This window comes from Schistocerca gregaria, chromosome 2 (genome assembly GCF_023897955.1).
Source record: "Schistocerca gregaria isolate iqSchGreg1 chromosome 2, iqSchGreg1.2, whole genome shotgun sequence".
Classification (NCBI taxonomy): Eukaryota; Metazoa; Arthropoda; class Insecta; order Orthoptera; family Acrididae; genus Schistocerca; species Schistocerca gregaria.
Window position 1 is genome coordinate 880,721,486 of NC_064921.1, and position 13,649 is coordinate 880,735,134.

General features: G+C 43.4%; 1 protein-coding gene across 1 annotated transcript in view; it reads left to right on the forward strand.

Moving 5' to 3' along the window:
- LOC126335293 (ATP-dependent DNA/RNA helicase DHX36-like) overlaps positions 1-13,649 on the forward strand; it is a 200,124-nt gene that overhangs the window by 170,284 nt on the left and 16,191 nt on the right. The window contains exon 17 of the mRNA XM_049998385.1: positions 5,148-5,460. Within this exon, the coding sequence (XP_049854342.1) occupies positions 5,148-5,460 (313 nt within the window). The remainder of the gene's footprint in view (positions 1-5,147; positions 5,461-13,649) is intronic.

Below are 13,649 nucleotides of genomic sequence, written 5' to 3' on the forward strand. Positions count from 1 at the left end.
AACTTAATCTACTTTGTGACCACAAATGTTGATGTTATTTTCATTTCTGCTACTTCTCACTTCTTTTACCCTTTACCAGTTTACTCTCTCTCAATCCACACACTGCACTCAATTAGACCGTTCACTCCATTCAGCCAATCCTGTAATTCTTCTTCACTTTCACTGAGAATAGCAATGTCATCAGTGAATCTTATCATTGATATCCTTTCACCCAGAATTTTAATCCCACCTTTCTTTTATTTTCATTGTTGCTGCTTTAATCTGTAGATTGAGCAGTGGGGTCAAAAGACTGCATCCCTATCTTACACCCTTTCTAATCCAAGCACTTTTTTCTTTGCCTTCCAATCTTGTTTCCTCTGGTTTTTGTACATATCATATTTAGCCCACCTTTCCCTGTAGCTATTTTCTCAGAATTTCAAACATCTTGCACCACTTCACATTTGTTGAAAGCTTTTTCAAGATCAACAAGTTGTGAGAGTGCATCTAGATTTTTGTCAGTCTTGCTTTCATTATCAAGTGTGAAACCAAAATGTCCTCTGATCATCTATAATATACTCAGTTTTCTTTCCCACATTTTCTTTGTTATTCTTGCCAGCAGCTTGGATGCATGAGATGTTAAGCTGATTGTGTGTTAATTTTCATACCTATTTGCCCTTGCTGTCTTCAGTATTGTGCGGATGACATTTTTCCGAAACTCTGTTGGTATATTGTTGAATGCAACACCCTAATTGTTTGAGCTTCGTATAGAGGTGGACTGCATAAGTGTATTTGAGGTCGCTGTTACTTAATTTAACTGTTTGACAGGACTGTGTTGCTATGGTCTTAAGGCACTCCAGACTCCTTTCTTGAAGATGCCAGCAGGAAATCTCAAATACCAGTCACTGCTTGATAAATTCACATGCTGCTGCTTGTTTATCACGCATGTATTGCACCTCCGTTATATAATTCTGTGTTAGATTTTAGTACAGCTTTTGACTTAAAAGTTTACAATACACATTAGTTGTGTCATTTTCGCATTTTATGCTTTCTTGAGTCTCTCTTGACAAATGACGCCATCACAACAAATGACGCCATTAGCACAGTCGTGTAAGGTGAGGTTCTGTGACCCACAGCGAATATCCGAAGTGGGACTGCATTTTATTGAAATAACAGACCTCACCAGCAGGTGTCTTCATGTACAAGAACCCAGTGCCCATTGCCCATGCATTGCAAATACGCTGTGTCCACTTTCACTCTCAAGGCAGGCAAAAGAAACAGAAAATTTCCTGCATAATGGGCAATCCAAAACAAACACCTACTTTCTAAAATAACAAGATGCTTGCTCAGAGTCATGATGATACTTCTTCAGTTAGAGAGACTTTCTCCAAAGTGATACATTATCCCTCAGTTGCCAGTATCATAGATTCCACAGACCAGCTTGATTAGTCATTTACTTGCCATTTCACCCAATGATATTAGTAATCCCAATGGAGTGCGGTCTATCCCTTCTGATTATTGGATCTCAAGTCTTTCAGAGCCCTTTTAAATTCTTACTCTAATACTGGGTTCCCTGTGTCCTTATCGACACCATCCTTTGTCAAGTCATCAGAAGAGTCCTTTCCCTCATAGAACCCTTTAATGTACACTTTCCACTTGTCCACTCTTTCTCCTGCATTTAACAGTGGAATTCCTATTGCACTCTTAATGTTACCACTCTTGCTTTTAATTTCATCAGAGGTTGGATTCACTATTCTATAGGCTGAGTCAGTCTTTCTGATGGTCATATCTTTTTTTGGTTTCATCACTTTTTCCTGCAACCATTTCACCTTGGCTGTCCTGCACTTCCTATTTCTTTCATTCCTAACTGATTTATATTGCTGTTCCTGTCTTTCCCTGAACAGTTTTCAACTTCCTCCTTTCATCAATCGGTTGAAATATTTCCTCTGTTACCCAGGGTTTCTCCAGAGTTATCTTCCTTGTATGTATGTCTGACTGTCCAACATCTGTAATTGCCCTTTTTAGAGGTTCCCACATCTCTTCAACTGAACTGCCTACTATGATACTCTTTATCACAATATCCCCATCCTTATCAAACTTCAAATATGTCACACCATTCCTCAGTACTTTATTATTCCACTTCCTTCCACACTAATTCTTCTGTACAGTTCTGTTACACCTCAGTCTACTCTTCATCAATACTAAATTGTGATGTGAGTCTATATCTGCTCCTGGCTATGTCTTACAATCCAGTGTTGGTTTTGGAATCTCTTCCTGAGTATGATGTAATGTAAATGGCATCTTCCTGTATCTCCCGGCTTTCTCCAAGTGTACCACCTCCTCTTGTGATTCTGGTTCAGAGCATTTGTTATTACTAGCTGAAATTTATTGCAGAACTCAATTAGTCTTCCTTCTCTCTCATTCCTACAGCTTAGCCCATATTCTCCCATAACCCTTTCTTCTGTTCCTTCCCCCACAATCATTTTCCGATCCCCCTTGATTATTAGATTTTTATTTCCCTTTACATACAGAATCACCTATTCAATATCCTCACATACTTTCTCTATTTCTTCATCTTGTGTTCGCCGTGTCAGCATGTATACCTGAACCATCATTGTCAGTGTTGGTTTCCTGTCGAATCTGATGAGAAGATCCCTATCATTGAACTGTTTGCATTAGCTTATTGTCTGCCCTACTTTCCTACTTATGACGAATACTCCTGTTATGCCATTTTCTGCTGCTGCTATTACCAATATTCGTCTGACCATAAATCCTTATTTTCTTTCCATGTCACGTTAGTGATTGCCTACTACATCTAGATTGAGCATGTGCATTTCCCTTTCCAGATTCTCTAGCTTTTCTACTGTGCCATTCAAACTTCTGACATTCCATGCTGTGACTCATAGAATGTTATCCCACAGTTGGTTATTCCATCTTTTTCGCAGTCACCTTCCCCTTGGCAGTCCCCTTCTGGAGACCTGAGTGAGGGACTAATCTGAAATCTCTTTGCCAATGGAGAGATCATCATGACAATTTTTCAGTTACCGGCTACATGTCCTTGGGATACACATTGTTTGTCTGTAATGCAGTTGTTTACATTGCATTCTGCACCATCATGCCATTGATCATAGCTGATTCTCCCACCCCAAGGACAAGAGAGCACCATGAACCTCTGTCTATTCCTTCACACTCTTTGATAAGGTCATTGGTAGAGCAAGGGTGACTTCTTATGCAGGAAGTCTTTAGCTGCCACTGCTGATGATTTTTATTCAAAACTAGCTGTTATGCATGGCTGTGCATGCATATCAGTAGTTTTGTTTATGATGAGTGACAGTGAGTGAGTAAGCTACTGTAGTTTCAATAACATTAGCTGCCCTCAAGTGTCTGACTGTTCAGATAAGCATGGCTTATGATGTGTGCCCCACTCTTCTCCCTCCCATGTTGACCCAACCCACAATGTCAGCATGTGAAGAGTCACTACCAATCAGTGTGTACAGAGGGGTATGGACAGCAGTGTGTGTCTATGCATTGTGCTGTTGAAATAGCCAAATATTATTTAACTTATACATTATACAATGTATACATTATGCAGTAAATAGTGTGGAAGTATGGATTGAACACACCGAAGATTGTACAAGCATTGTATTCATTACTTAGAACCATATCACATATCAACAAATAAAAGCACTTTCACAAATATTATAATTTCAAAAGTCAAAGAGTAAATAGGTTTTTCAATGCGTAAATATTTTTTCATAATTTGCATAATTTTCTTCATTTCAGTAAGTATCTTGTACTACAAACTTTCTAAAGTAGCCTATGCTCTTCCTCATGCTCCAAGCTATCTCCACACTAATGTCCTTCGAAATCAGTTCAGGGGCTAGTCATTAACATGTACAGACAAGAGTTCCTTTTATATTTACAATATTAGTATGGACAAAACTTTCAACTAAGATATCTCTTTTTCCAATTATCCCATTTTATGACATAAAGCTTATACCCAAGATATGTTCAAGTTACTTTTAAGAAACCCATGAAAGTTCATCTAGTAGTTTTGGAGATTAGCATGTTCAGACAGACAGACAGACAGACAGACAGACAAAAAGGCTTTAGAAAAACTTTAAACCACAATACTTTTTTCCATGATTCAGATTTTGGTGAACTAAAGCCAAGTTATGCTCAAGTTACATGCGAAAACCCCGTGAAATTTCTTGTTGTAGTTTTGACACATACCATGACCTTGGAGATTTGCTCCTCAGTTTGGTCCTACGAAACTTGATGTATAAATCAAAAAATAAAAGAGAAGTGTGTTCAAAGAGACAAATGGATGAACATGACAGTTTTACAGATTTATTATTAGTATAGATTTAAACAGTGGCTGAGTTTGAAGCCATCTCAGTTACAGAATGAAAAATATAAACTATGTGATCACTAGCCATCCTAGCTACATACAAGCAAAACACTAATGCAAAAATCTATAAATAAAATCTCGGAAGCACCCCCCCCCCCCCCCTCTCTCTCTCTCTCTCTCTCTCTCTCTCTCTCTCTCTCTCTCTCTCTCTCTCTCTCTCCACATAGCTTTTACTTCACAGAAGATGCAAATTGTAGTAAAACTGGTTACCTCAATACCCTTGGTAAAAATATCAAACAGAAACTATTTGAAAAATACATTCAAAATACCACACTCAAAATAACAGGAACAGCATCCAGCAGCTGATGACATCACATCACTCTCATCACTCCGTACCATACAAGACTATATAATCTGGTCAGTAGTTCCTGTTTCTGATGTAAAATCCAAATTTGATAGAGGGAGAAAGCTTAAATTCTGTCCTTGTACCTATTATCATCAGTTGTAGTTTATCTTTAATGTTTGTAAAAGGAATGGCACATGTGCACAATGCCCTCTGTTTTTCAAATGCCTGTGGTGTAAATGTTTCATTGCTAAACTGATACTGTCCTGTATCACTGGTAAGAACCACACTTGATAGATTTTTTACTAAGTCAGATGTAGGCAAGTTCCAGAGTATCTGCAGTTCACATGTTCCTTATAGGCATTCTGATCTCGTGAACACTTGTTATAATTGTGAACAGATAAACATTTAATAACAATGACCTCTTGGTCCTTCATTTGTGTAAACTCATACCAGGCTCTACTTTTATTTTCATAGGAAAGTGCGGAAGGCGCGGAAAGCAATGAAGTACTCTGTAACATTGGACACACCTGAAGATGGCAGAGTTAAACTGCATCCAAAGTCGGTGAATGAGCAGTGCCCCGAATTCCCGTCTCCTTTGCTGGTCTACCACCAAAAACTGCGGAGTACAGCTGTCTATTTGCACGATACTACGATGGTGTCACCACTAGCTGTGCTGTTCTTTGGCTGTGGCATAGTTTATGAGGGAGAGGACTCTGGTGATGGTGTTGTTGTACTGCCTGGGGACCTTCGGTTTGCCTGTTATAGGGAGACTGCTGATGTAATACAAGTGAGTAATAGGCAGTGTATATCCAAATTAAATATGTGTAATTTGATAAAGTCAGTAGTCCTGATAAGTTTGTGCAGAATGCAAGCATAAAATACAAACACATTTACATTCATGTGCATGTAAGGAGTGGCAGTAGAATCCACATTATACACTGACCAGTACAAAAAACCCAACACTTCAGTTTCTTAAAATATTTTTATTTTAAACTTGAGGAACTTTTATGATACTAATTACTATTTTATGATAAAAAATTGTAATATGGTCCATTTAGATGTATAACAATATAATGAAAAGAGACAGCAATAAAAAATAAAAGCCAGAGATGTGGAAGTAACATCAGTGGATTCACACTCCAGACAAACTTGAGGAAGCTCACGAGTCATACAGCTCTGTTTTGGTTTTCTATGCTTCACAGTTCTTTCTTCGCATCCTGAAAATGATTTTGCGCCCTGAATTATTGCATCCCACACTTCCTTCCTGAGCTGCATTACCTTCCCCATGTCTCTCCCTCCTCATCCTCACTCTTTCCTTACTGCCCTCTTGTCCCACTTTCTGTGTTCTTACTTATGACGTCCTAGCTATCCCCATGGTTTCCTGTATTTCTTGTGGTTTTGTTTCGCTTGCCTTTTCTATTTCGTCCTTTTTGGTGCTTTTGGTCGCCCACCTGTACTTCTACATTTTCTGTCTGTAGTGTGAGCCATTTGTGGAACAACTCCCTCTTTAGTGTCTGTGGTGTGGATTCTTCTTTCCCATCCTTCCCCTCTTAGCCTTCCCTGCCATAGCCCCCCGCCAACCGCTAGGTCACCAGCACGCATAGTCAGACTGTGTGGTGGAGCTATTATGTATGCATCTGGTTGACTGTGCCTCCTGACAACACAGGGATCACACTTCTGATACCTTAGCAGTTGCATCCCCATGTGTGCCTAGTAGTGGTTGCTTGTCATTCAGGAGCATCAGAACTCCCAGCGGCAGCCGCTGTGCCATATATGGCCATTGCTGTGGCTTGATTCTGCCCATGGTGAGAACCCCTGATGGGAGTGGCAGGGCAAATGCTTTGTGCTTGAATCGTTTCAAGCTCCAAAAATCTGGCTGTTTTCCTACGATCGTCTTTTCGAGTGGTAATGAATCATTGAATGCTGCTTGGCTACACCCTGGGAGGAGTACCAGGCTCACTACTTGGACTGAAACACTTTCCTGCTGTCTGGTCTCTACTAGGACAGATGGGGACCATTAACTGCGACAAAACTGCTGTTTTTTGTGGAAAATATTGAAGAAAAGTTTGGCAAAGTGGAGTCTCTCAGTAAGATGCGCTCGGGTTCCCTGTTGATCAACTGCTTCTGCCACCTAGTCCACAGCTCTTTGTGCTTGTGATCACCTTGGTAATGTCCTGGTGTCCATTACGCCTCACCAGTTTCTGAATATGGTCCAGGGAGTCATTTTTCTTCTGGTCCTCATCCTTCAAACTGATGAGGAACTCGGAGCTAATCTGGAACAATAGGGGTTCATTTCGTTTGACGTGCGGAGATGCCGGCACCTTTATTCTGGCTTTTGAGGGAGGTAACCTGTCAGAGGAGGTCAAGGTTACATGTTATCGGTGACATGAAGCCATATGTCCCGCTACCCATGAGGTGCTTTCGGTGCTTGCATTTCGGGCACATGTCTTCCTGATGTACATCAGACCCTCTCTGTGGTGACTGTGGACACCAATTCCACGAGGGAGGCCCCTGTGTTCCTCCACCTGCGTATGTAAGTTGTCACGACTGTCACTTTCCAGGCACGCCAGATTATGTGGGCTATAAGAAATAAAAGAAATTACTGGAGTATAAGTCCCTGGGTCATCTGTCTTACACTGAGGCACATCAGAAATATGACCAACTCCACCCTGTGTCAATATCTTCTACTTTTGCCTCAGTTACGTCCTTTCCCTGTCCTTCCTTTTCCTTACTCCAGTCCTGTCCGCCTCTCCTCCCTCTTCCTTACCACAGTTCCAACCCCCTACTCTCTCCCCCTCCCTTGTGGTTCCCATGCTCTCACCTCTGGCTGCCACTCCCCCTCTGTAACCAAAGATGTGCCACCTTATTCAGCACCCCTGGCTCTAGAGGACACCTCACCGTGGCTTCTCTTGGGCCTGAGGCCTGCTACCACAACTCTGCCACGGGACACAGAGTCTGTGCACTCCAAGGTCACCTCTCTCTTTTGGTTCCGGATCTTGCAGAAGCTTGCTCTCCCTTTGTGGCCTGCCCTCGTCAACCCAAGAAAGAGGAGGAGGAGAAGCAGAAGAAGAAATAATGTAAGTCCCAGGACAAGGTTCCCACCCCTACCCCTCACCCAGTCTCCCCAGAGGTGCTATCTGCCGCCTCGCAACCTGAGTGTGATATCTTATTTATGAATGTCACCCTATCATTTTTTGTGATGGATGGTGATCTGGTGGCGTGATTGACTCCAGCCCGTTTGTCTCCCATTTGAATATCTACATCTACATCCATACTCCGCAAGCCACCTGACGGTGTGTGGCGGAGGGTACCCTGAGTACCTCTATCGGTTCTCCCTTCTATTCCAGTCTGGTATTGTACGTGGAAAGAAGGATTGTCGGTATGCTTCTGTGTGGGCTCTAATCTCTCTGATTTTATCCTCATGGTCTCTTCGCGAGATATACATAGGAGGGAGCAATATACTGCTTGACTCTTCGGTGAAGGTATGTTCTCGAAACTTTAACAAAAGCCCGTACCGAGCTACTGAGCGTCTCTCCTGCAGATTCTTCCACTGGAGTTTATCTATCATCTCCGTAACGCTTTCGCAATTACTAAATGATCCTGTAACGAAGCGCGCTGCTCTCCGTTGGATCTTCTCTATCTCTTCTATCAACCCTACCTGGTGCGGATCCCACACTGCTGAGCAGTATCCAAGCATTGGGCGAACAAGCGTACTGTAACCTACTTCCTTTGTTGTCGGATTGAATTTCCTTAGGATTCTTCCAATGAATCTCAGTCTGGCATCTGCTTTACCGACGATCAACTTTATATGATCATTCCATTTTAAATCACTCCTAATGAGTACTCCCAGATAATTTATGGAATTAACTGCTTCCAGTTGCTGACCTGCTATTTTGTAGCTAAATGATAAGGGACCTATCTTTCTATGTATTCGCATCACATTACACTTGTCTACATTGAGATTCAATTGCCATTCCGTGCACCATGCGTCAATTCGCTGCAGATCCTCCTGCATTTCAGTACAATTTTCCATTGTTGCAACCTCTCGATACACCACAGCATCATCTGCAAAAAGCCTCAGTGAACTTCCGATGTCATCCACCAGGTCATTTATGTATATTGTGAATAGCAACGGTCCTATGACACTCCCCTGCGGCACACCTGAAATCACTCTTACTTCGGAAGACTTCTCTCCATTGAGAATGACATGCTGCATTCTGTTATCTAGGAACTCCTCAATCCAATCACACAATTGATCAGATAGTCCGTATGCTCTTACTTTGTTCATTAAACGACTGTGGGGAACTGTGTCAAACGCCTTGCGGAAGTCAAGAAACACGGCATCTACCTGTGAACCCGTGTCTAAGGCCCTCTGAGTCTCGTGGACGAATAGCGCGAGCTGGGTTTCACACGACCGTCTTTTCGAAACCCATGCTGATTCCTACAGAGTAGATTTCTAGTCTCCAGAAAAGACATTATACTCGAACATAATACGTGTTCCAAAATTCTACAACTGATCGACGTTAGAGATATAGGTCTATAGTTCTGCACATCTGTTCGACGTCCCTTCTTGAAAACGGGGATGACCTGTGCCCTTTTCCAATCCTTTGGAACGCTTCGCTCTTCTAGAGACCTATGGTACACCGCTGCAAGAAGGGGGGCAAGTTCCTTCGCGTACTCTGTGTAAAATCGAACTGGTATTCCATCAGGACCAGCGGCCTTTCCTCTTTTGAGCGATTTTAATTGTTTCTCTATCCCTCTGTCGTCTACTTCGATATCTACCATTTTGTCAACTGTGCGACAATCTAGAGAAGGAAGCACAGTGCAGTCTTCCTCTGTGAAACAGCTTTGGAAGAAGACATTTAGTAATTCGGCCTTTAGTCTGTCATCCTCTGTTTCAGTACCATTTTGGTCACAGAGTGTCTGGACATTTTGTTTTGATCCACCTACCGCTTTGACATAGGACCAAAATTTCTTAGGATTTTCTGCCAAGTCAGTACATAGAACTTTACTTTCGAATTCATTGAAAGCCTCTCGCATAGCCCTCCTCACACTGCATTTCACTTCGCGTAATTTTTGTTTGTCTGCAAGGCTTTGGCTATGTTTATGTTTGCTGTGAAGTTCCCTTTGCTTCCGCAGCAGTTTTCTAACTCGGTTGTTGTACCACGGTGGCTCTTTCCCATCTCTTACGATCTTGCTTGGCACATACTCATCTAACGCATATTGTACCATGGTTTTGAACTTTGTCCACTGATCATCAACACTGTCTGTACTTGAGACAAAACTTTTGTGTTGAGCCACCAAGTACTCTGAAATCTGCTTTTTGTCACTTTTGCTAAACAGAAAAATCTTCCTACCTTTTTTAATATTTCTATTTACGGCTGAAATCATCGATGCAGTAACCGCTTTATGATCGCTGATTCCCTGTTCTGCATTAACTGATTCAAATAGTTCGGGTCTGTTTGTCACCAGAAGGTCTAATATGTTATCGCCACGAGTCGGTTTTCTGTTTAACTGCTCAAGGTAGTTTTCAGATAAAGCACTTAAAAATATTTCACTGGATTCTTTGTCCCTGCCACCCGTTATGAACGTTTTGAGTCTCCCAGTCTATATCCGGCAAATTAAAATCTCCACCCAGAACTATAACATGGTGGGGAAATCTACTCGAAATACTTTCCAAATTATTCTTCAGGTGCTGAGCCACAACAGCTGCTGAGCCCGGGGGCCTATAGAGACATCCAATTACCATGTCTGAGCCTGCTTTAACCGTGACCTTCACCCAAATCATTTCACAATTCGAATCTCCGTCAATTTCCTTCGATACTATTGCACTTCTTATCGCTATAAACACGCCTCCCCCTTCACTGTCCAGCCTATCTCTGCGGTATACATTCTAATCCGAGTTTAGCATTTCATTACTGTTTACGTCTGGTTTCAGCCAACTTTCTATTCCTAGTACTATATGGGCGTAGTGACCATTTATTAATGAGAGCAGTTCTGGGACCTTTCTATAGACGCTCCTGCAGCTTACTATAAGCACATTAATATTGTTATTCCTTGTTGCATTTTGCCTACTCCTGCCTTGCCGCGTCTCAGGAGGCGTCTTGTCGGGCCTAGGGAGGGAATTCTCTAACCTAAAAAAACCCCATGTGCACTCCACACGTACTCCGCTACCCTAGTAGCCGCTTCCGGCGTGTAGTGCACGCCTGACCTATTCAGGGGGACCCTACATTTCTCCACCCGATAGCGGAGGTCGAGAAATTTGCACCCCAGCTCTCCGCAGAATCCTCTGAGCCTCTGGTTTAAGCCTTCCACTCGGCTCCAAACCAGAGGACCGCGATCGGTTCTGGGAACGATACTACAAATAGTTAGCTCTGATTTCACCCCGCGAGCGAGGCTTTCCGCCTTCACCAACTCCGCCAACCGCCTGTACGAACTGAGGATGACCTCTGAACCCAGACGGCAGGAGTCATAGGTGCTGACATGAGCAACAATTTGCAGTCGGGTGCACCCAGTGCTCTCTATCGCTGCCGGTAGGGCCTCCTCCACATCTCGGATGAGACCCCCCGGCAAGCAGACAGAGTGAACACTGGTCTTCTTCCCCGACCTTTCCGCTATTTCCCTAAGGGGCTCCATCACCCGCCTAACGTTGGAGCTCCCAATAACTAATAAACCCCTCCCCCCGTGTGCCTGCTCGGACCTTGCTGAAGGAGCAGCCACATGTCCACTCACAGGCAGAGCGGGCGATGCCACACGGCCAGCCTCCACATTGACCCTCTGCCTCGTGCGCCGCGAACGCCGCTGAACCCGCCACTCCCCTTGGGGAGAGGGTGGCCCAACCACTCCTGGTACCCGCAAAGATGTCTCGACAGCAGGGACAGTGAGTGAAGCATGTAACACCTGGGGTGTACCTTGCGACGCACCAGACTCCCCACTGCCGCTACACTCAGAGGCAGCAGCCTGAAGACGGCTGACCGCGGCCATCAACACGCTCAGCTGTTCGCGAAGAGTGGCCAGCTCCTCCTGCGTCCGTACACAGCAGCCACACATCCTATCCATCCTAAGAAATCAATTTACTATAGAGTGTTAATAAACTTTTAAATAGACTGCTAATTCACTAAAGGCGGTTGATTATTGACTAAACTGTGATTGCTAACCACTTCTTGTAGAAAACAAGGAAAATAGCACCACCTGTCTCTGGACTGTATTCAAAACAAACACTAGCACTATGGCTGACTAAAGGGACTCTCTCTGACTGTATTCAAAACAAACACGAAATCTATGGAACACTTAATAGCACTCGACTATTAAAGCTTCCTAAAAGCAAAAACACGCAGAGGAAGAAGTGACAAGTAAGAAAAATACAGTTAATACGTAAATTAAGGTAGCTCGCTGCACAGCAGACGTGAAGCGGAAGGCGGTTAGGGTGACCTGCTTATTACCTTTTGCTTGGCAGCTTGTTTGGTTCTCCAGGAATCTCATTCTACTGTTGCTCACTCACTGACCCTTCATGGATTCCAAGCTGCACGTTGGTTTGTACAGATGTTGTTAGTACGTGGATTCCACTTCATACCTTACTGGTCGTGGTTGTCGTTCAGGCCCACATGGACACTGCCATCACGGTCTGCAGTTTCTATCTCCCTCTTGACAGGCCACCTACGTTTACTGTCCTCCCTTGGCAATTTTCCCCATTTCTTTCTTCTCCTTGGGGATTTTAATGCCCATCATCCTTTGTGGGCCAGTGCTTCATCTAGTTGGGGGCTCCTAATTGATCAGTTTCTTGTGAACCACAACTTCGCCTTCTTAATGATGGTTCCCCTACTTATGTTAGTGCTGCATGTGGCACTTTCTCTGCCATTGATCTTTCCATCTCTACCTCTCTCTTCCTTACACGGGCCACCACATGATGACCTCTGTGAGAGCGACCCTTCCAATTGATTCTCTTGTTCCCCACACCAGGTTCTAACATCCTCTGCCTCCTCTGCTGTCTTTGTATTGGCTATGCTATGTTGACCCGTGGTTTTCTCATCCTCATTGTACCCCCTCACCCCTCTTTGTAGTTGCAAGGTTCCGCTCATGGTAATCCATAGCTTGTTGGACTGCCCCCACCTTTTTGGTCCTTTGCTGTAAATGTGCCCTCCCACCTACCTTGTCTCGAATCTCAGCGGATGTTCCTCGTGTGGTTATGTCTGACCTCGTTTTTCTTTGCAAAAGTGGTTTTTACTGTCAACCATAAGTCCTTGAATGTTTCTGTGACATTTGAATCCCTCAGGTAGTGTAGGCATTAGTTATGGATGCCTTGACCTTGCCTTCACACCAGCCAGGTTCACCCCACCTTTTCCCTACATTTTTTCTAATCAGTTGTGTAGTTTTGTTTTCTTTTTTCTTGTGTCTTCTTCGCCTAGTGTTGGCCTAAGTGTATCAGGATAATGATATGGTGTGGATGTTGGGACATATTAGTGGTGGTGTTGGTGCCCCACTGCGCATAATGTTTCTGGAGTGCCCCTGTTCTCCCCATCTCGACCCACCACTCTCCTGTTCTTTCCTCTTCCTGCCACCCTGACATCCCTTTTTCCTCTTTGTTTGCACATTATCCCTTAGCTATGACTGGTCTGTGCTGTTTGTGTTGTTCCTCCCTTGATTTCTGCCATCTTAGATCATGGGACTGATAACCTCGCTGTTTGCTCCCCTCCCCCAAATCAATCAATCAACTAATTATTTCCTATTTTTTCAGGAGGATCTCCCATGAATCGTGCAATGCCTCTGAATAGTGCTGATAGGCTCTTTCCCCAGCTGGTCCCACACCTGTTCAGTAGGATTCAAATCATGACGTTGAGCAGACCAAGCCATAGCATGAATCTCCACTTCATCCAAGAACTCTTGCACAGTTCTTGCAACAACTGAGCATGTATCATCATGAATTAATGTAAAATCACGACTAATAAATGTAAAAGGATTTCCTCCACATACTAGTCT